Source organism: Podarcis bocagei, assembly GCF_964188305.1.
Source record: "Podarcis bocagei genome assembly, chromosome: 6".
Taxonomy (NCBI): domain Eukaryota; kingdom Metazoa; phylum Chordata; class Lepidosauria; order Squamata; family Lacertidae; genus Podarcis; species Podarcis bocagei.
This window is the reverse complement of record NC_138130.1, coordinates 89,007,835-89,030,860: the sequence shown is the minus strand read 5'-3', so window position 1 is coordinate 89,030,860 and position 23,026 is coordinate 89,007,835. Positions and strand designations below refer to the sequence as shown.

Here is a 23,026-nt window from a genome sequence, read left to right as displayed (position 1 = left end):
CTGTTCGTAATATGCAATGAGCCCATGAGTTCTTTAGCTAAGCCACTTAATAAGTTTCTGAGTCAAGGGGGGCTTCTAGCCACGAGCATGCATCAGTTAGATGCACCAGCTTCAGTTGCATGGCAGGGTGATTCCATGCCCCTGTTGGACTTTTGAAAGTATCTGTGCTTGCTGTTGGATTTTTTGCCGCACAGGAAAAGGGGTTCTTGGGGGTAAGCGAACTTGACTTCTGCTAGTTACAAAACCTGTCGTCGTATTTCTGGCGCGCCTTCCTGCATCTGCCACGTTTTTGACAAATCCACTACATGTTCTTTCTGGAACAGAAAGTCTTTGTTGTTGCCATACCCAAGTCAACAAGTATTAGGTGTTCTCACAATATCTGAATCTCTTGCAATCCTTTAATCCTTTTATTCCTGGACATCTCCTGTAGCCTTGGCAGGTCTAGTACTATCCAGTGTAGCCTATGATAGGCTCTTAGAAATGTGTTCAAGGCTATGCATGTCAACTCAGAAATAATCCCTGTTGAGTTAAGGTGGACTGCAGTTCTAAATAGCCTCCTGCTTGATTCCCCCCCACTGTTTCTAGTAGGAGCATCGTAGGAAGACCTTTGCACTTTTGGACAAGCACTGATTGGTACAATGGACAGGTGCAAGAGGAAACAGGGCCTCCTACACCATTTGGAGTTGCAGTGTCCCTTTCGTGCATCCCCAACTCCCTCTACCCCACCCCTGAATGAACACATTGCCAAAGCAATTTCAGTTAGTGTGACCACTCTTTAGTGGGCATGTAGATAGCACAAAATTTTGGGTAGCTCTGCAAGTAAGCTACCCGTATTTTTCGCTCCACAAGACGCACCAGACCATAAGACGCACCTAGTTTTTGGAGGAGGAAAACAAGAAAAAAAAATATTCTGAATCCCAGAAGCCAGAACAGCAAGAGGGATGGCTGCGCAGTGAAAGCAGCAATCCCTCTTGCTATTCTGGCTTCTGGGATAGCTGCGCAGCCTGCATTGGCTCCATAAGACGCACACACATTTCCCCTTACTTTTTGGGAGGGAAAAAGTGAGTCTTATAGAGCAAAAAATACGGTAAGTAGAATTGCAGCCTGCTCTGCCTGAACACAAATTCAATTTCCTTTGGAGCAAAAGATTTACCCGAGAATTTTCCTCTCTCTCTCTCTTTTTTAAGAAGTTTAAAAATTTTATTTTTTACCAACAACCAAAACACAAACAGTGAAACCCCCCAGGCGGCTGATACATTGGGTATACATAATCAATAATAACATATTCAAATCAACCATATGTACAATTTTATATACGTTAACACTCCTCCATCCACAAGGTTTATTTAACTTTTAACATTTTAAAAAGATAAAGGGACCTCTGACCATTAGGTCCAGTCGTGACCAATTCTGGAGTTGCGGCGCTCATCTCGCTTTATTGGCCGAGGAAGCCGGCATTTGTCCGCAGACAGCTTCCGGGTGATGTGGCCAGCATGACTAAGCCGCTTCTGGCGAACCAGAGCAGCGCGCGGAAATGCCGTTTACCTTCCCGCCGCAGCGGTACCTATTTATCTACTTGCACTTTGACGTGCTTTCAAACTGCTAGGTTGGCAGGAGCAGGGACCGAGCAACAGGAGCTCACCCCGTCGCGGGGATTCGAACCGCCAACCTTGTGATCGGCAAGTCCTAGGCTCTGTGGTTTAACCCACAGTGCCACCCGCTAACCCACCCGCCACCCGTTAACATTTTAATTGCCCCCAATTGTTCAAACCTACCCAAATAATTCAATATCCTCTCAAATCAATCCTCCTCTTTCTCACTGACCTTAAACCCTTTCATTCTATGTATCTTCACAGTTAGTTATTCTTAAATTATGATATTATTTAGTTTTTTCCTCCATTGGTTCACCCCTAGCTCTTCTGCATTTTTCCTATTACTCGCTATAACCTGTTTGGCTGCTGTTACCATCAATTTTACCCATTTACATTCCTCTTTTGTTTTTAACTCGGTGCTACTCAGACTAATATGAACCATTAATTTAGATATTCCCACTTCCTACCCACAATTCCTGATATTTCTATACCAATCTGTTTCCAAAATTCATTAACTAACAGACAATCCCACCTCGGCCTTTTGGCTAAGATCTGTTCTTTTGGCTAAGATCTGTTCTTATCTTGTCTCTTTTTGTTGGTTGGTTTAGAGCACCTTGCTGCAAAATGAGTTGTGCACACAGTGTTAGTGGATCTGTACAAACAGGCGTTGTGTTCTTCAAACCTCGCACACCGCCTCTCCAGTCCAGAACTCTGTATATTTTTGCACTTTTTGAGGAATTCGGAAACTCATACAAGCAGTGTGGTAGAACAGAAATCATAGGGAAGCTTCCTTACATGGGGTTGACAGTTTTTTGCTAATAGACCTGAACTACTTCTTAGCTTCTCGTTCAGGGCCCGAACAAATGAATGCGTGAAAAGGATGCTTGACGTGAATGTGTCTCCTCAACCTTTCAGCGGCTTTCAACACCATGGTAACCTTCTGGAGCGGCTGTCCGAGTTAGGGGTGGGTGGTAAAAGCAGCATTTGACAAGACTTTACTTTTACTGCAATTCCCTCAGAGCAGACGTCAGTTCCATTTTGGTAGGCCGCTCTCAAAATTGCGTTGGCATGAGCTTAATTCATCGCTTCTGTTGTTGTTGTCGTTTTACAGACCCGGAATAATTTTGAAAGCACAAGGCAGGAAGTGGAACGGCTTATGCAGAGAATGAAGTCTGCCAGCCAGGACTACAGGCCACCAAGCCAGTGGACAATGGAAGGCTATCTCTACGTTCAAGAGAAGCGTGAGTATTTAACACATCCGAATCAAACTGCACACTGAGCATTAGGCCTCTGTTCACCAGCTGCTGGGAATCGCTGTTGCACTGAGGTTCTACCTTGTGGACTTCCTATAGGCATCTGGTCGGTCATGGTAGGAAAAGAAACCTGGGGTGGATGGGGCATTGGCCTGGTCCAGCAGGTCTCTCTTACCTTTATGACAGATGATGCTGTCTTTCCCATCACTGTGCTGATATCTTTGAGTAAGGTTTGATTGGCATGAAAGGGATATGGGAGTTTTCCTAGTCATCCAGAGAGCCAGCATACAATCATAGTTACATTTCATTGAAAATATCTCAATTAAAATAAAGTGAACAAATAAAAAAGGAAACAAAAAATGCATAAGAAATGCAAAGAAGAAGAAAAACACGATAATTCCATACTTTCTTGTCTAATGCAAAGGTATTTAAATGAAATTATTATTCTAATACATAAACATTTATTTATGACATTGCAAATATCATTATATTTGTCCATACATAGTCTATGTCTACAAGCTCTCCATACACTCTTTGTCTACAAGTTTGTATTTTTCAAGAGCTGTCATGCCTTCTGGGTAAAAGTAAAAGGTAAAGGACCCCTGGACAGTTAAGTCCAGTCAAAGGTGACTATGGGGTTGCGGCGCTCATCTCGTTTTCAGGCCAAGGGAGCCGCCGTTTGTCCACAGACAGCTTTCCAGGTCATGCGGCCAGCATGACTAAACCACTTCTGGTGCAACGAGACACCGCGATGAAAACCAGAGCGCACGGAAACACTGCTTACCTTCCCGCCACAGTGGTACCTATTTATCTACTTGCATTGGTGTGCTTTTGAACTGTGAGGCTAGCAGAAGCTAGGACAGAGCAACAGGAGCTCACCCCATCACAGGGATTCGAACCACCGACCTTCCAATTGCCAAGCCCAAGAGGCTCAGTGGTTTAGACAACAGCGCCACCTGCGCCCTTCTACCCATTGATTAAAGGGGGCCATATATTTATCCTTCCAGTGGATCAATATCAGTCTTTCAGCTGTAGTGAGGGCATGAGGAATCCATTTAGGTTGACCAGTTGTCAAATTCCATATGGTTAGTACCTAATTTAAAAGAATATTGTCCTATGACAGTATTTGCTCTCCCCCCCCCAACCCCAATACCATGGAAATATTTATATAATCTAGTACTTTCTCCCAAAACTCAATAAGCGTGTGACATTGCAAAAGCATATGCAGTGTTTGTATAAAAAGCGACTACCTACAGTAAACATGTTGTTGCAAGGATAATGCTTCTTTGAGCCAGCATCTACCGTATTTTTCGCCCTATAAGACGCACTTTTTCCCCTCCAAAAATGAAGGGGAAATGTGTGTGCGTCCTATGGGGCGAATGCAGGCTTTCGCTGAAGCCTGGAGAGCGAGGGGGGTCGGTGCACACTGACCCCTCTCGCTCTCCAGGCTTCAGGAAGCTATCCGCTAGTTGTGGGAGACCCAGCTCTCCCACGGCTAGCGGAGACCTTGACAGCACCCAGAAGCTTGGGGCGCGCTGAGCTCACACGCCCCAAGCTTCGGGATTAGCGCAGTGCTCCGCTAGCCCTGGGAGAGCCGCGCGGCTCTCCCACGGCTAGCGGAGACCTTGCTGGCACCCAGAAGCTTGGGGCCCGCTGAGCTCCGCACGCCCCAAGCTTCGGGATTAGCACAGCGGTCCGCTAGCCCTGGGAGAGCCGCGTGGATCTCCCACGGCTAGCGGAGACCTTACCGGCACCCAGAAGCTTGGGGCCCGCTGAACTCTGCACGCCCCAAGCTTCGGGATTAGCGCAGCGCTCCGCTAGCCCTGGGAGAGCCGCGCGGCTCTCCCACGGCTAGTGGAGACCTTGCCGGCACCCAGAAGCTTGGGGCGCGCTGAGCTCCGCACGCCCCAAGCTTCAGGATTAGCGCAGCGCTCCGCTAGCCATGGGAGAGCCGCGCGGCTCTCCCACGGCTAGAGGAGACCTTGCCGGCACCCAGAAGCTTGGGGCGCGCTGAACTCTGCACGCCCCAAGCTTCGGGATTAGCGCAGCGGTCCGCTAGCCATGGGAGAGCCGCGCGGCTCTCCCACGGCTAGAGGAGACCTTGCCGGCACCCAGAAGCTTGGGGCGCGCTGAACTCTGCACGCCCCAAGCTTCGGGATTAGCGCAGCGGTCCGCTAGCCATGGGAGAGCCGCGCGGCTCTCCCAGGGCTAGCGGACTGCTTGCCGGCACCCAGAAGCTTGGGGCGCGCTGAGCACCGCACGCCCCAAGCTTCGGGATTAGCGCAGCGGTCCGCTAGCCATGGGAGAGCCGCGCGGCTCTCCCACGGCTAGAGGAGACCTTGCCGGCACCCAGAAGCTTGGGGCGCGCTGAACTCTGCACGCCCCAAGCTTCGGGATTAGCGCAGCGGTCCGCTAGCTATGGGAGAGCCGCACGGCTCTCCCAGGGCTAGTGGACTGCTTGCCAGCACCCAGAAGCTTGGGGCGCGCTGAGCACCGCACGCCCCAAGCTTCGGGATTAGCGCAGCATTCCGCTAGCCCTGGGAGAGCCGCGCGGCTCTCCCAGGGCTAGCGGACTGCTTGCCGGCACCCAGAAGCTTGGGGCGCGCTGAGCACCGCACGCCCCAAGCTTCGGGATTAGCGCAGCAGTCCGCTAGCCATGGGAGAGCCGCACGGCTCTCCCACGGCTAGCGGAGACCTTGCCGGCACCCAGAAGCTTGGGGCGCGCTGAACTCTGCACGCCCCAAGCTTCGGGATTAGCGCAGCGGTCCGCTAGCTCTGGGAGAGCCGCACGGCTCTCCCATGGCTAGCGGAGACCTTGCCCGCACCCAGAAGCTTGAGGCGTGCTAAACTCTGCACGCCCCAAGATTCGGGATTAGCGCAGCGCTCCGCTAGCCCTGGGAGAGCCGCGCGGCTCTCCCACGGCTAGCGGAGACCTTGCCGGCACTCAGAAGCTTGTGGCGCGCTGAACTCTGCACGCCCCAAGCTTCAGGATTAGCACAGCGGTCCGCTAGCCCTGGGAGAGTCGCGCGGCTCTCCCACGGCTAGTGGAGACCTTGCCGGCACCCAGAAGCTTGGGGCGCGCTGAGCTCCGCACGCCCCAAGCTTCAGGATTAGCGCAGCGCTCCGCTAGCCCTGGGAGAGCCGCGCGGCTCTCCCAGGGCTAGCGGACTGCTTGCCGGCACCCAGAAGCTTGGGGCGCGCTGAGCACCGCACGCCCCAAGCTTCGGGATTAGCGCAGCGGTCCGCTAGCCATGGGAGAGCCGCGCGGCTCTCCCACGGCTAGAGGAGACCTTGCCGGCACCCAGAAGCTTGGGGCGCGCTGAACTCTGCACGCCCCAAGCTTCGGGATTAGCGCAGCGGTCCGCTAGCTCTGGGAGAGCCGCACGGCTCTCCCAGGGCTAGCGGACTGCTTGCCAGCACCCAGAAGCTTGGGGCGCGCTGAGCACCGCACACCCCAAGCTTCGGGATTAGCGCAGCGGTCCGCTAGCCATGGGAGAGCCGTGCGGCTCTCCCACGGCTAGCGGAGACCTTGCCGGCACCCAGAAGCTTGGGGCGTGCTGAACTCTGCACGCCCCAAGCTTCGGGATTAGCGCAGCATTCCGCTAGCTCTGGGAGAGCCGCACGGCTCTCCCAGGGCTAGCGGACTGCTTGCCGGCACCCAGAAGCTTGGGGCGCGCTGAGCACCGCACGCCCCAAGCTTCGGGATTAGCGCAGCGGTCCGCTAGCTCTGGGAGAGCCGCGCGGCTCTCCCATGGCTAGCGGAGACCTTGCCCGCACCCAGAAGCTTGGGGCGTGCTAAACTCTGCATGCCCCAAGATTCGGGATTAGCGCAGCGCTCCGCTAGCCCTGGGAGAGCCGCGCGGCTCTCCCACGGCTAGCGGAGACCTTGCCGGCACTCAGAAGCTTGTGGCGCGCTGAACTCTGCACGCCCCAAGCTTCAGGATTAGCACAGCGGTCCGCTAGCCCTGGGAGAGTCGCGCGGCTCTCCCACGGCTAGTGGAGACCTTGCCGGCACCCAGAAGCTTGGGGCGCGCTGAGCTCCGCACGCCCCAAGCTTCAGTATTAGCGCAGCGCTCCGCTAGCCCTGGGAGAGTCGCGCGGCTCTCCCACGGCTAGTGGAGACCTTGCCGGCACCCAGAAGCTTGGGGCGCGCTGAGCACCGCACGCCCCAAGCTTCGGGATAAGCGCAGCGGTCTGCTAGCTCTGGGAGAGCCGCACGGCTCTCCCAGGGCTAGCGGACTGCTTGCCAGCACCCAGAAGCTTGGGGCGCGCTGAGCACCGCACGCCCCAAGCTTCGGGATTAGCGCAGCGTTCCGCTAGCCCTGGGAGAGCCGCGCGGCTCTCCCACGGCTAGCGGAGACCTTGCCGGCACCCAGAAGCTTGGAGTGCGCTGAACTCTGCACGCCCCAAGATTCGGGATTAGCGCAGCGCTCCGCTAGCCCTGGGAGATCCGTGCGGCTCTCCCACGGCTAGCGGAGACCTTGCCGGCACCCAGAAGCTTGGGGCGCGCTGAGCTCCGCACGCCCCAAGCTTCAGGATTAGCGCAGCGGTCCGCTAGCCATGGGAGAGCCGCGCGGCTCTCCCATGGCTAGCGGAGACCTTGCCCGCACCCAGAAGCTTGGGGCGCGCTAAACTCTGCACGCCCCAAGATTCGGGATTAGCGCAGCGCTCCGCTAGCCCTGGGAGAGCCGCGCGGCTCTCCCACGGCTAGCGGAGACCTTGCCGGCACTCAGAAGCTTGTGGCGCGCTGAACTCTGCACGCCCCAAGATTCAGGATTAGCACAGCGGTCCGCTAGCCCTGGGAGAGTCGCGCGGCTCTCCCACGGCTAGTGGAGACCTTGCCGGCACCCAGAAGCTTGGGGCGCGCTGAGCACCGCACGCCCCAAGCTTCGGGATTAGCGCAGCGTTCCGCTAGCTCTGGGAGAGCCGCACGGCTCTCCCAGGGCTAGCGGACTGCTTGCCAGCACCCAGAAGCTTGGGGCGCGCTGAGCACCGCACGCCCCAAGCTTCGGGATTAGCGCAGCGTTCCGCTAGCCCTGGGAGAGCCGCGCGGCTCTCCCACGGCTAGCGGAGACCTTGCCGGCACCCAGAAGCTTGGAGTGCGCTGAACTCTGCACGCCCCAAGATTCGGGATTAGTGCAGCGCTCCGCTAGCCCTGGGAGATCCGTGCGGCTCTCCCACGGCTAGCGGAGACCTTGCCGGCACCCAGAAGCTTGGGGCGCGCTGAGCTCCGCACGCCCCAAGCTTCAGGATTAGCGCAGCGGTCCGCTAGCCCTGGGAGAGCCGCGCGGCTCTCCCACGGCTAGCGGAGACCTTGCCGGCACTCAGAAGCTTGGGGCGCGCTGAACTCTGCACGCCCCAAGCTTCGGGATTAGCGCAGCGGTCCGCTAGCTCTGGGAGAGCCGCACGGCTCTCCCAGGGCTAGCGGACTGCTTGCCGGCACCCAGAAGCTTGGGGCGCGCTGAGCTCCGCACGCCCCAAGCTTCAGGATTAGTGCAGCGGTCCGCTAGCCCTGGGAGAGCCGCGCGGCTCTCCCACGGCTAGCGGAGACCTTGCCGGCACTCAGAAGCTTGGGGCGCGCTGAACTCTGCACGCCCCAAGCTTCGGGATTAGTGCAGCGGTCCGCTAGCTCTGGGAGAGCCGCACGGCTCTCCCAGGGCTAGCGGACTGCTTGCCGGCACCCAGAAGCTTGGGGTGCGCTGAACTCTGCACGCCCCAAGATTCGGGATTAGCGCAGCGGTCCGCTAGCCCTGGGAGATCCGTGCGGCTCTCCCACGGCTAGCGGAGACCTTGCCGGCACCCAGAAGCTTGGGGTGCGCTGAACTCTGCACGCCCCAAGATTCGGGATTAGCGCAGCGCTCCGCTAGCCCTGGGAGAGCCGTGCCGCTCTCCCACGGCTAGCGGAGACCTTGCCGGCACCCAGAAGCTTGGGGCGCGCTGAACTCTGCACGCCCCAAGCTTCAGGATTAGCACAGCGGTCCGCTAGCCCTGGGAGAGTCGCGCGGCTCTCCCATGGCTAGCGGAGACCTTGCCGGCACCCAGAAGCTTGGGGCGCACTGAGCTCCGCACGCCCCAAGCTTCAGGATTAGCGCAGCGCACCTGGGGGGAAAATAATTTTTTTCCCCTTTATTTCCCCCCAAAAAAACTAGGTGCGTCCTATGGGCCGGTGCGTCCTATGGGGCGAAAAATACGGTAACTATGGGAATGCTGTCAATTAGGGGATTTCAGCGATGAGCACACAAGTAGTAATATTTATTTTATCAGCCCTTAACCACACAGTGAGCCATCAGCACATTGGCCTGGTTCGCACAGCACAATAAACAAAAGTATTCCTTGCTGGGACTTCATGAACCTACAGGTTCTGAGAGGGCCTCACAGCCACTTTGTTCATCTGCAGTTCCCGGTCCTCCTTATTGCTCTCAGCTCAGCCCAAGTTTGGCTTTGTGTTTTCCAAACCAGGGCTTGTGGTTAAACTTTCTCCCTTGTAACCACAACCAGTAAGAAAGGATACAGGTCATGGTTATTGGGGAGAGGGCTCAGTGTAGCCCAGGAACAAAATAATAATAATAAATAAAATAATAAAATGTTATGTATATCCCGCCCTCCCCAGCTGAAGCTGAGCTCAGAGCGGCTAACAACAGTAAAATAATACAGCATTCTAAAATCAATTCATTATAAAATCAGTTCAAATCAAATTGATGGCAACCATTGGGCTAGAGTTCTGTGAAGAATTACCAAAGGAGGGGGTCAGGCTGTGCCTGGGCCAAAGGCCTGGTGGAACAACTCTGTCTTGCAGGCCCTGCGAAAAGATGTCAAGACCCGCAGGGCCCTAGTCTCTTGTGACAGAGTGTTCCACCGGATCGGGGCCACAGCCAAAAAAGCCCTGGCTCTGGTTGAAGCCAGCCTAACCTTTCTGTGGCCCGGGACCTCCAAGATGTTTTTGTTTGAAGACCGCAAGGTCCTCCGTGGGACATACCAGGAGAGACGGTCCCGTAGGTACGAGGGTCCCATGCCTTATAGGGCTTTAAAGTTTAAAACCAGCACCTTAAACCTGATCCTGTACTCCACCAGGAGCCAGTGCAGCTGGTATAGCACTGGGTGAATGTGATCCCGCAGCAAGGACCCCGTAAGGAGTCTCACCACGGCATTCTGCACCCGCTGGAGTTTCTGGGTCAGTCTCAAGGGCAGCCCCACGTAGAGTGAGTTACAATAAAAAAGGGCCAGGGAGGAGAAAATTGGCTGTGAGTTGCTCTCCCGGAGCCTGGATGTTTGCATTCTCCCAGTAAGCCATCGTTTGGCTTTCTGTGTCATGCAAACCAGACTATTGTGAGTATCCTTGCCAGGAGCCACTATAGACAGGAACAGGAAGGCTTCTAGTGTGTTGACATCATTGTATCAAGAACTTGAAAAAAGTTGTGCTTGGAGCATCTCTCCCAGAAACCTCCTGTTATTGCAGCGCTGGTGTGATAAGCTCTAAAATGTAGACTGGCTCTTAAGCTGCTGGCTCTGTAGCTCAAAAGATCTTCCCCAGTCTGCACCTGGGTTGGAATTACCGTATTTTTCGTCCTATAGGGCGCACTGGCCCATAGGACGCACCTCGTGTGTGTTTTTTTTGGGGGGGGGGAATGAATAAAAAAAAATTATTTCCCCCCCCCCCGCCGCGGCTGCCGCCCCAAGCCTTACGCACACCTGTCCGAAGCACGGGGCACTCTACGGAGGGCTCCGCGTGCTTCGGGCTGCAGGCTGCCGCCCCAAGCCTTGTGCGCTCGGCGGGACCTCCTGACGGGCGCGCAAGGCGTGCGGACACTCGCCGGGGCTGCAGGCTGCTGCCCACAAGCCTTGTGAGCCCGCGGGAACTCCCGCCGGGCTTGCAAAGCTTGCGGATAGCTTTCTGAAGCCTGGAGAGCGAGAGGGGTCGGTGCGCACTGATGCCTCTCGCTCTCCAGGCTTCAGCGAAAGCCTGCATTCGCCCCATAGGACGCACACACATTTCCCCTTCATTTTTGGAGGGGAAAAAGTGCGTCCTATGGGGCGAAAAATATGGTATTTTAAATGTTTGTGTGTGTGTGTGTGTGTGTGTGTGTGTGTGTGTGTGTTTTACAGTTTTATCTCTTGTTGTTTGCTTCCCTGCGCTACTTTGGGAGGAGGGGCAAGATATAAATATAATAGTTAATGAGCAGTTGTTGTTGATGATGATGATAAGAATAACATTAATAACATCATCAAATCTAAAACGGCAAGTGCAATGGCAGTGTAGCTTAAAGTTATGACTGCATTGCAAGGGGTTGGACTAAATGACTGTCGTCGTCCCTTCCATCTCTACAATTCTGTGATTGGCTTCCTCATCAAGGTGTTTTCGCCTTTTGCTGAACCTTCTTCCCCCTGCCCCGTGGCCTTCGTGGCTTGTCGCCCCCCCCCCCCCGAAGCAGTGTGTTCCCCACTTTAATAATAGCGGCAGATTGCTTTGAGCACTTTTTGTACCTTTTAGTTGACTGATAATAACAAAATGTGATTAAAAAGAAATCTGCTAATCGGAAATTACCTTGAGCATTATTAAAAGGAGGGCAAGGACACCATGAAATGCTGGGCACACGCAGTGCTTTATTAAACAGTCGAAGGCCATCTCAACACGCTCTTATTGAAGAGGAAAAGGATTTGGTCATTTGTTTAAGCTGAGGAGGTGGGGAGGAGTGACGCAGTCATTACCTTGGTCTCGGAAATGAATGCACTGGGCCTGTTTGTTTCACTACCCTATGGACTTTGGCTGCCCACATCGGTTTATTGAGAATGTTATCCAAAAAAAAAAAAAAAAAGGATAGAATCTTAATTTGGCATTAGGCGGAGGGGGAAGTAATGGGTTGCATTTTCCATGGGCATTGCCTGCAAAGTTCGCTTGAAATACACCAGGACATATGTTTATACTTCACTCTCGCCAAGGTTTCTCTGAGTTTTTTCTGTGAGCTGGCATAACAGAAAATACATTAAATATGTGTGAAATCTTTTTTTTATAAAAAAAGGCTGAATATCTCTCTTCCTTTTATTCCCCCAAAGTGACAAAAATAAATAAATGTCTGGCTCAGACTCTGAGGTCCAGCCTGACCTGAGAGCAACCATTGTTCTATCTATTTTGCCAGGAATATTTTTCCTTAGGAAGCATTTATGCAAATAAGAGAAGTACAATTTTTCCTTTTCACCTCTTGGTCTCTCTCCCTCCCTCCCGTTTTCTTTATTTTTCTTTTTTAGGACCTCTAGGGTTCACCTGGATAAAACATTACTGTACCTACGACAAAGGGACGAAAGCATTCACGATGAGCGTTTCTGAAGCCAAATCTGGAGGGAAAGTCGTAAGTGTTATCGCAAACCGCCTTCTAAATTGGAAAAGGACACCGTAGCTTTTCCTCCATTGATTTCAAGTTAGGGAATGGACATAAACTAGGAAAGGTGTTGCTACTTAGAGGGTTACGGTGTGTCCAAATCAAAACGGTTTTTATGTAGTCTGATATTGACAGTCAAAGACGGAAACTCAAACCACATCGTTTTGCAGAAAAAGCTTCTTCTTTCTTAAAGAAAACTAAAAATGAACCTTTTCCACGTTCGGCCTTCACAGAGTACACAGCATACATTTAAACCACTTTATCCTACCCCAAAGAATCCTGGGAACCATAGTTTGCCCCCTATAATTCCCAACACCCTCAAAAAAACCACAGTTCCTAGGATTCCTTTTTGGGGGGGTGACAGAATGTGCTTTAAATGTACACAGCCCCAGACATGTTCTGTTGATCTTTTCCTGGGTCTGACCACTACCTTCTATTCATTATCATAAGTGCAATGGCAGTAATTTATGGGTACTTTAACCATTTCCGTGAATTAGCGCCATTGCACCCATGCATTCGTCCAACAAGGTACACTGTGAATTTTCAGCAACTAATTTAACTCCAAGTAAAAGCTAAACAGGCTACCTTTCCAAAGGAGGGGGGGTGATTTTTGAAGGTTCTAATGTGCAACTTTTCATAACGGTCACCTCCAGACTTGATTATTGTAACTTGCTCTACACGGGGCTACCTTTCAAGCTGACTCAGAAACTCCAGTGGGTGCAGAATGCCACGGCGAGGCTCCTTACAGGGTCCTTGCCGTGGGATCACATTCATCCAGTGCTTTAACACTGGCTCCCGGTGGAGTACCGGGTCAGGTTTAAGGTGCTGGTTTTGTCCTTTAAAGCCCTATAGAGCCTAGGACCCTTGTACCTACGGGACCGCCCCTCCTGGTATGCCCCGCGGAGGATTTTAAAGTCCACAAATGACATCACTTTGGAGGTCCCAAGTCACAAGGTGGTTAGATTGGGTTCAACTAGGGCCAGGGCCTTTTCAGTACTGGCCCCGACTTGGTGGAACGGTCTGTCACAAGAGACTAGGGCTCTTTGGGACTTGACATCTTTCCGTAGGGCCTGCAAGACAGAGCTCTTCCGCCTGGCCTTTGGTTTGGACTGAGTCTGACCCTTATGTTTTCCCTCCCCTTACAGTTTTGATCCATGGACTACTTTTAAAATGAGGCTGCATTTTAAATTGCATTTTAACCTGTATTTTAAATTGGTTCCCCCCCCCATTATGTTTTTATTGTAATTTTACTTGTGTTAGCCACTCTGAGCCCAGCTCTGGCTGGGGAGGGCGGGGTATAAATAAAAATTATTGATATTATTATTATTAATTCTTTGCATAGCTCCTTTTGCCTAATCTTCAGTCATTCTCCACTTGGGCAATAGACAAGCAGGAAGGATTCTTGTCGCTTTGCCCTTAAAATCTCTCTACCCTCCCTCCTCAATCTTTGCCTGTAAAGAGTCTCTTTTCAGACCTAGTTTGTCTGAAAAGGCGCCCTGCTTGCGAAAGTTGGAAGCATGCCTAATATCACTCCTCACTTAAAGAGGGCTCTTTTAGCTCTTTTACTTCGCCACATTGTGTCTCACTGTTCCTGGGAAGTTATTTGGAACATAGGTGCCAGCTCCCTGGGTGCCCAAGCACCCACAAAATTCCCCACGAAGGAGCCGGGCACCCACAATTTTCGGTGCCCACGGCCTCCAGGTACCCATGGTTGCAGGGCCAAGTTGGCACTCCTCTTTTTTTTGTAAATAATTTTTATTTGTTTTCCAGTAAAGGGGGGGAAAACATTCCTATAAATAACAAATCAAGCCCAATCTTACCACATTCAAAAACAAAAATCAATACAGCCAATTATAGAGTCTGAATTAATTAATTTCAACGAGACCTCCCATGTTCTGGATTGCAAGAGCTAAATGTCCATCCTTTATCTTTCTGCTATCTTCTTTGTTACTTCACAATTTTCCAATCCTGATACTGACAATCTCCTCTCTCGATCAATCAGTCGCTGGTATAACTCGCTATCTTGTTTTACGTAACAATTCCTTATTTCTGTAATCACGCAGGTGGCTTTTTCCACATTGTTCTCAGTCTTCATATTCTAAAGCACAGTCCTCCTTCGATGACCCCTCCTTTTCTACTGATTGTTGCTCTACTACTCTCTGGGCTTCCATCCAAGGTTGAAGTTAATTAGCGACGTTGCACTGCCTTTGATCTTTCCAAAGCAGCCAATGTTTCAAATGTACTGTAGGGGTGTACTTGGAAATCAGTAAGTTACACAAAGATTGTTTCGGTTTCTCCATAAAAAGCCATGCCAGCTCTCCAGGGCCCTCGGACAGCTGGCAGGCATCCAGAGTTTACAGTCACCCTCTTTTCAAACTGTATGTGATAATATTCCATGCAAGCAAATGCAACCTCTGTAAAGTACACCCCTTTTGTAATTCAAATTAAAAAAATATCTCCACTCTCCCCCCATTAAAGATTTTTTCTGATCATATCCCTTTCTGCATCAGAGCTGCTACCGTCGCCATCTTCCCTCCTCAGCCCGAGCTGATCTGATCATATCTGATCTTACTCTGCCAATTTTGATCAGGGCTCTCGGCCGAGGACTGCGATGGTGCCAAGTTGGCACTCCTGACTGGGAGGAATATTAGTGAATGAGAGGAACTGCATAAATTCACAATTATTTAGGGCAGGGGCGTCACTTAGTTAAAGAAATCGTGACCAAATGAGTTTCAGTTTGGTCAGTTAACCAAGCTGAGCTTTTAACGAACCTGCTAATTAATCAAGAAGCCCCAGGGAGTGGCCCCAGGGAGAGCAGGCCATAGGAAACATGAGATCTCCCTCTCTCTGTGGGTGAAGAGAGACCTCTGACCTGGGAGAAGAGGGTACAATGCCAGTTTTCTCCCTCGCTGCCACTGTGGAAACTTTAGCAACCTTTGCCCTGTCGACACTGACGTTGGTTGGGCTGAAATGGAGGCATGCCAGGGCACAAGGTTTGGAAGTATGTCAAGAGAGAACCTGGGGGAGGTTTGAAACCAAAGTCCCCCACCCCCAATACGCCAACATGCTCCCAAACCACAAATCAAACTACACCAGCCCTGGAGTTGATGTAGCTTATTCAGGTTTGTTCCCCTGTTGTTGTTCCCATTCGGAAGGAAATACAGTGGTACCTCGCAAGACGAATGCCTCGCAAGACAAAAAACTCGCTAGACGAAAGGTTTTTCCGTTTTCGATTTGCCTCGCAAGACGAATTTCCCTATGGGCTTGTTTCGCAAGACGAAAACGTCTCGCGACTTTGTTTCCTTTGTCTAAAAACAAAGACATGTTTTGTTTATAAAGTTAATTTATTTTCCCTTCAATTTTTGAACTGCTCTTTACAGTATGTGTGACTTTAAAGAGCAGTTAATAAACTGTTGTTGTACCAAATTTGGCTTTGTTTGGACTTTTTTTGACCATAGGAACGCATTAATTGATTTTCAATGCATTCCTATGGGATTTCGTGATTCGCAAGACGAAAAATTCGCTAGGCGACAAAACTTGCGGAACGAATTAATTTCGTCTTGCGGGGCACCACTGTAAGTGTAAGTTAAGAAAAGGGGAAAATATTTGAAATGAGCACAAGGTCTTTGCAGGGCATTGGGTGAGAGGGTGGAATTGCTTCCCTGCCTCCACAACTCCTCAGCCTTAGGGTGGCATCTCAAATCTGCATCCGTCACAAAGTAACACCACTGAAGGAAATCTTGGTTTGGGGCAGTTCCCACATCTGTCACAGCAGACAGCATGTCAGAAGAGCCTTTCCCTCTGTGTGAGACGCCTCCTTCTGCTCCCCACAAATTTGTTAAGTGCTGCTGAATTTAATATGATAAAATGTTTTTAGTTAGTTGAATATTGTAGCCCTTCTTTTGTGGGTGAAGGATGAGCCTTGCAGTTACCGGAAGTGTGCAGATGCTTTCGCGGAAGGGAAAATCTGGGAAAACTAAACAGAAATGTCACGACAACAACAACAAAAGCTGTTTTTGCACAGCTTTAAAATGTTTTGTAAGGGCAGCTTGTGCCTTTGCAGCTGTTTGGGTTAGCGGAAGAGCTGAAGGGAAGGCCATTTTTCACTGGGGAAAAGCATGGGGCAACTTTGGCCGGCTCATGAGTGACCCAAAAAAATCTATAGCTCTGATGAACCTTTAGCAGTTATCGAGCTCCAGCTCCCATCTTTCCTGACGATTGGTCGCATTGCCTGTGGCTGATGGGAGTTGAAACACAACATCTGGAAGGTGGATGACATTCTGTGCCACCAAGGCCACCTGTGCCTCAAGTGACAACAGCAGATTCAGGAGAACCCCCAAACTTCCTCCTTCAGAGGGACCAAGTCTAGAGCAGGCCAGCCACATCACCCAGCTGGTCAGAGGAACCACCCACCAGCGGTAGCTCAGTCTTATCTGCATTGGCCCTCCTCCAGTCCCTTCCAAGCACTGATTCAGCACATCTACTACCTTACTTTGTTATTGGCATCCGTCTGCCTCAAGAGAAAAAGGAGTGAAGTCAAACAGCTATGTTAGCAGCAGCATAGTGACCTCACTGGGGCACAAGCATAGACAGTGTGTATGGAGGTCCTGGGCTGCTCAGATGGCAAAAATACCCTCTTGGCCTCACTGATGTGGTTCAAAGGAAAGCAGAGCAATGCGTTTGGCACCAGCTGGGCTGCAGGAGTTGCCGGAAGGAGGTGTACAACCACCATAGGGACTCCACTCCACAAATCTATAACAAATAATTTGGCGGTTCAGCATTCCAATTTCCCCATTTCTGATGTTTTGCAGAATGGTCTTGTCCCGAGTACACCAGAAGTGTTCAAGTTGAAATCCTGCATCCGGAGAAAGACGGATTCAATTGACAAGCGCTTCTGCTTCGATATTGAAGTCTTTGAAAGGTTTGCATTTTTATAGATGGCTTTTAAGAAAACGAAAGCATTTACGCAGCATTGTGCCATACCGTTAAGAGCAGACAGAAACATAGATTTGCATCTGAAAAATTATATCGAGTGTTTCACTTTTTCATCCAGAATAGGCTTTGAAAGAGTAACCCTCTTAACTGGGAACACTCATAAAGATCATGTTTTAAGCAGTGGTTGGATGGCCATCTGTCATGGATGCTTTAGCTGAGATTCCTGCAATGCTAGGGGGTTGGATTAGATGACCCTTGGGTTCCTCCCACCTCTACGATTCTATGTTGAATTAAAATAAAAAACCTACATTATTATTTGTTAGTTTATTTATCTTGCCCAGGGCAACCCAGTCAGAAATTTCCAGAGGCCTTTAAAATTCTCCAGTCACCCAGCCTACACCTTAAAGAGAGAGCTTAAGTCAAATGGGCTCTCAGATCTTTTGTAAGTGTTATGTTTATAAGATGTGGATAACACTTCTCTCGTACATCCTTTAGTCGGTCTGCTCTTTCCTTTCGCGCCCCCTCCAAGCCTAAGATCATGAAATATTCTCCCTCCCTACCCCATATTTTTATTACAATTGATTTATTGCATTTATACCCCATATTTTTCTCCAAGGGGCTCAGAAATGGCATACATGGTTCTCCTCCTCCTCATTTAATCCCCACAAGAACCCTGCGAGGTAGGTTAGGCTGAGAGGCAGCAACTAGCCCAAGGGCACTGGCCAGGTGAGGGTTTGAACCCTGGTCTCCCAGGCCCCCGGCCAGCACTCTAAGCAACTACGCCACACTGGCTCTATAGATAGGTAAAGGGACCCCTGACCATTAAGTCCAGTCGTGGCCGACTCTGGGGTTGCGGCGCTCATCTTGCTTTATTGGCCGAGGGAGCCGGCGTACAACTTCCGGGTCATGTGGCCAGCATGACTAAGCCGCTTCTGGCAAACCAGAGCAGCGCACGGAAACGCCGTTTACCTTCTCGCCGGAGCGGTACCTATTTATCTAATTGCACTTTGAGGTGCTTTCGAACTGCTAGGTTGGCAGGAGCAGGGACCGAACAACGGAAACTCACCCTGTTGTGGGGATTCGAACCGCCGACCTTCTGATCAGCAAGTCCTAGGCTCTGTGGTTTAATCCACAGCGCCACCCGTGTCCCTATAGATGGATATAGATAAAACCTAAAACCTACCTGATTTTATTCAAACATAAGAGCCCTACCGGGCCAGATCCACCTAGGCCAGCATCCTGCTTTCTAAAGCGGCTCACCCAGATGCATCTGGTAAGCCTACAAGTCAGATATAAAAGTTGCAGCCCTCTCCTTTGTTCCTCCCCACCACTAGGGGGCACCCTACTCTGCTGCAGACAGTACAGAGCTTGATGGACCTATGGTCTGTCTTGGTCTACAGCAGCCTACCTTTGATGCGTTGTGTTACCTACAATGTGCTACCTACCTTCTACATGGAGGTCTCTGGAAAGGTACCCCCTTGTACACAGTCACTCCTGTTCATCCCACTGAAACCTCCCAAAAAAGGCTAGAGGGTGCATTGCTGGTAGAATGATACACTCTAGGAGACCCCATGTTTACAATGATGATGATGATTTATTATTTATACCCCACCCATCTGGCTGGGTTTCCCCAGCCACTCTGGGCGGCTTCCAACAAAATATTAAAATACAATAGTCTGTCAAACATTAAAAGCTTCCCTAAACAGGGCTGCCTTCAGATGTCTTCTAAAAGTCTGGTAGTTGTTTTTCTCTTTCACATCTGGTGGGAGGGTGTTCCACAGGGCACCCTATGGAATTATAGTAATGTGGTACGGTTGTACCTCAAGTAATACGCCATTTTTGTTTTAAACACAGTGAAATCTTTGGGAAGGTGTAGTAGACATGTGTGTTAATGTGTTTCTACAGTGCTTTTTTCTGGGGGGTGTTTATTGGGAAAATATTTTGTGTTGCCCTGACAGACCGACATGCCAGCTGTCTCCACAGTAGCAGCGCAGACTGGAGCTCCGTCATTCTCCCCACCGGTGCCAGGAGAAGGGAGTCTGGGGTGGCTGCGATGGAGGCATTCCTTCTCCTCCTGCTTCCTCTTGCAGGGCTAGTGCCAGCTGGCTCTTTTTTCTTCTTTCTTTTTAAGGAAAAAAGCACTGTGTTTCTATTTCATCTGCAGCATCTGCAAGCCACTCAGTAACAAAATCTTGCCAGGCGATGGCAGTTTACCAACATTGCAGATGGGCAAATCCTTCACGGCTGCTTTTAAACGTTTCCCCTGTTTTGAAGAGAGAAGTTTTGAAATAAATAGGGTTCTTACCCTCCCTGCCCCTCGTTCCTTGAATCTGTTTGACCCTAGAGTCTTTCGTTGTTGTTGCTTTAATTCGGGCTCCTTAAGAAGGCCTCCTTGACAAGGCAGAATGTGACCAAAGGTCCACATCAGAAACTTTTAATGTTGTTTTTGATAGTCCGTTTGAATAACTGCAGTTTTGTTCAGTTGTCTCAGCTGCTGGCCCTCAGGAGCTCCACTTGGGAAGCTCTTATAGTGAAAGAGAGCATATTGTATAGAGAAGAGACATGTTCCGTGGATAAGAAGTTCACTGGAAATACTCAGTTCCGCTCTAGCACCTACTCCTTCTCATTTTACTCAGCATGGTACTTTCCTCTTCAGACAATCTTCACAATTTGTGAAAAGAAAAGAAAACAAGTGAATCACTTGCTTTTGTTGTTGTCTTTTAAATAGGCATGGGATCATTACACTACAAGCTTATTCCGAGTCCAACCGGAAGCTCTGGCTGGAAGCAATGGATGGAAAAGAACCGGTAAGGAAATCCTTGTTCTATCATTTGTTACTTTTGATTTATTTATTTGATCCAGGCTGAAAATTAACAGCAAATTTACTTTGCCTCTTTTAAGACTGGGGTGCGGGGAGGCTAAACCCGTGACCTGGGGGCCTAATCCTGTCCCCACAACACAATTTCCCCCCTCCAAAGCTCCACACTTTTTGGCTGCAGCAAAAAGAAATGAAGTGAAGAAATGAAGAACCTTGGGTGGGTGGAGATGCCAGTTGCCCCCTCCCCAAGCCGCCGCCGCCTCCTCCTCCTCCTCCTCCTCCTCCTCCTTCTTCTTCTTCTTCTTCTTATTATTATTATTAGTATTAGTATTAGTATTAGTATTAGTATTAGTATTAGTATTATTTTATTTATACCTCGCCCATCTGGCTGGGTTTCCCCAGCCACTCTGAGTGGCTTACAGCATATCTAAAAACATAAAACACCAATCCTTAAAAACTTCCCTAAACAGGGCTGCCTTCAGATGTCTTCTAAAAGTCAGATAGTTGTTTATTTCCTTGACATCTGAAGGGAGGGCGTTCCACAGGGAGGGTGCTACTACTGAGAAGGCCCTCTGCCTGGTTCCCTGTAACCTCACTTTTCGCATTGAGGGACCCAGCAGAAAACCCTCAGATGAGGACCTCAGAGTCCAGGCTAAGCGACAGGGGTGGAGATGCTCCTTCAGGTATACTGGGCCAAGGTCATTTAGGGCTTTAAAGGTCAGCACCAACACTTAGAGAGCAATGATGATGACAGTGTTGATACATTTATTTATACTCTGCCTTTTTCCCTGACAAGGCTCAGGACAGCTTATAGAGAGAAATAAGAACCGCTAAAAATATAGGGGGGTCATTAAAAAACAATTAAACATTGATAAAATTAAATCCATATGCATATATGCATATATAAAATCTGTTAGAGCCATACCAATACCGTATTTTTTGCACTATAACACTCACTTTTTTCCTCCTAGAAAGTAAGGGGAAATGTCTGTGCATGTTATGGAGGAAATGCCTACGGGTGGCATGCCTACGGATTTTCCTCCTCTAAAAACTACGTGCGTGTTATGGTCGGGTGCGTGTTATAGAGCGAAAAATACGGTAAATACAATAGAAACAGAACGGCACCAGCCCTTTCAATAAAAGCACCCAGTTCCCAAAGTCATCAGCAGCAGAAGGAAGGACAGCAAGGAGGGAGCTAGTCTAGTTTTCTAGGGAAGGAGTTCCAAAGTCTGGGAGCAGCCACCAAGAAGGCCCTTTCTCGAGTGATTACCAGATGTCCCTGTGTGTCCCAGGCACCCCAGTCAACGAAGGCACATTTCTGATAGGTCATTTTTTGTTGAAGCAATTTGCATGGTATTCCAGATACACATGCACACACACTTTGCCAGGTCTGCGCCCTGCAAAGCAGTTGCAGCAACAATGGGACCACACACAAACCTGCCTTCTTCTGACAGGTTGCATGCCTGCACCCTGAGACTTCTCTTATGTGGAAGCTGTCACTCCTCTTTTCTCTTCAGGCCCCGCCTTGGTCTAGGACACAGTGGGGTGGGAGATGGCAGAGAGTCAGTTGGCCCATCCCTTGGCTGAACAGTCTCTTCCTCCACCTCTGACACATCCTGCTAACCTCCCTCTTCCTCAGACTGCTCTGACCTTTCCTCTCCCTCGGCTACTGCCTAGCTGGTGGTGCCAAACCCCATAGATTCCTCTCCTGGGTCAATCCCCTGGCCCCTTGCCTCTGCCACACACCCTTCACAGCCCTTCCAATCCCTAACACCATGGAGGTAGTTGGACCGAGAGATGGGCCTCATCTGAACAACTGAAGTCCAGGTTGCCTCAGGGATCACCTGAACCCTTACATCCCAGCTTGATCACTGAGCGTCCTTGGTCATTCCCCAAGATGGTGAGGCTTGTTATGTACTGAAGTTCTCACCCTGGGCCAGCAGGGGGATACTGTAGATAGTTTTTACTCAGGTCCACATATGCAAATAAGGGATAGAAAGTGACGTTCAGTGATTGGATAGTTACAGAAAGTTGTTACAGTTACGTTGTACTGGAGCTCTATATAAGCAGGCTGGCTGAACCCTTCAGTTCAGTTCTGTTCTGACCTGTGAATAAACAAGAGCTGTTTGGAGAATCGCTGTGTCATCTGATATGTTCACCCACAACTTAACAAGGCTCATTTGACAACAATGAGAAACCAAGCTTTTGGTTTGTTGGCCTGGTCTCTGGAATAGCACTCTGCCAGTGGAGATTCAGCAGGTGTCTTCTGAACGCCTGTTGAAAACTTTTGCTTCCTTCCAGGCCTCAGCAGGCAATTCAGAGTACATCCTTCTGCAATGGTTAATTGTTTTGAACCTTTTTGTGGTTTTTTATTGCGTGGTTTTATGTTTCATTCCTGCAAACTGCTTTGATGCATGGCTTGTTGCTTTGTTCCAAAATGGACTGTGGGTTGTTCGTTTCAAGTCAGCCGGCAGCGTTAAGCAAGGAATAAGTCCTAATTTTTTTCTTGGGTTTATTTCTGGCTTGCTGCTCCTGACTTGTTCGGAACAAACAAGCCGTGGTCCAGTGTTCAGGCACTACAGCAAATCTTGCTGAGGCTTGTCTGAGCCATGTGGCTGCCACATGGTGGGAGGGAAACACATTCACAATTCAGTCTTGGTGAAATGCAAACTATGGTTTATCATGCTGTGCAAACCATCTTGCTTGCTCTCCCCTTTCCACATAGAGTTGTGGTAAGGATAAAATGGAATTTCCCCATCCTGAGCTACTAGGAAACTAAGCAAGTAAATATGACTGTGATCCTTGGTTTCTTTTTTTAGATTTACACCTTGCCAGCTATTATTAGCAAGAAAGAAGAAAGTAAGTTAATATTCAATTATATGAGATTGTTAACTATGCCTACGAGTCCTTCTGCATACTGCTTCTTAACAACTTTCCCCTGTTCTGCTGTACCATTACACTCCCATTTGTCATGACCATGCCTTCAGAAAGCCTACCCAAATTACTTACAGCTAGTAGATGCTCCCATGTATTTGTGCTGTATCTAAGAGTCCT

At 49.9% G+C, this 23,026-nt stretch overlaps 1 protein-coding gene across 1 annotated transcript in view; it reads left to right on the top strand.

Annotated features, from left to right (window-relative positions):
- ARHGAP42 (Rho GTPase activating protein 42) overlaps window positions 1–23,026 on the top strand; it is a 182,869-nt gene that overhangs the window by 120,373 nt on the left and 39,470 nt on the right. The window contains exons 8-12 of the mRNA XM_081197641.1: window positions 2,704–2,833; window positions 12,089–12,189; window positions 17,031–17,140; window positions 19,883–19,961; window positions 22,792–22,831. Of these exons, the coding sequence (XP_081053767.1) occupies window positions 2,704–2,833; window positions 12,089–12,189; window positions 17,031–17,140; window positions 19,883–19,961; window positions 22,792–22,831 (460 nt within the window). The remainder of the gene's footprint in view (window positions 1–2,703; window positions 2,834–12,088; window positions 12,190–17,030; window positions 17,141–19,882; window positions 19,962–22,791; window positions 22,832–23,026) is intronic.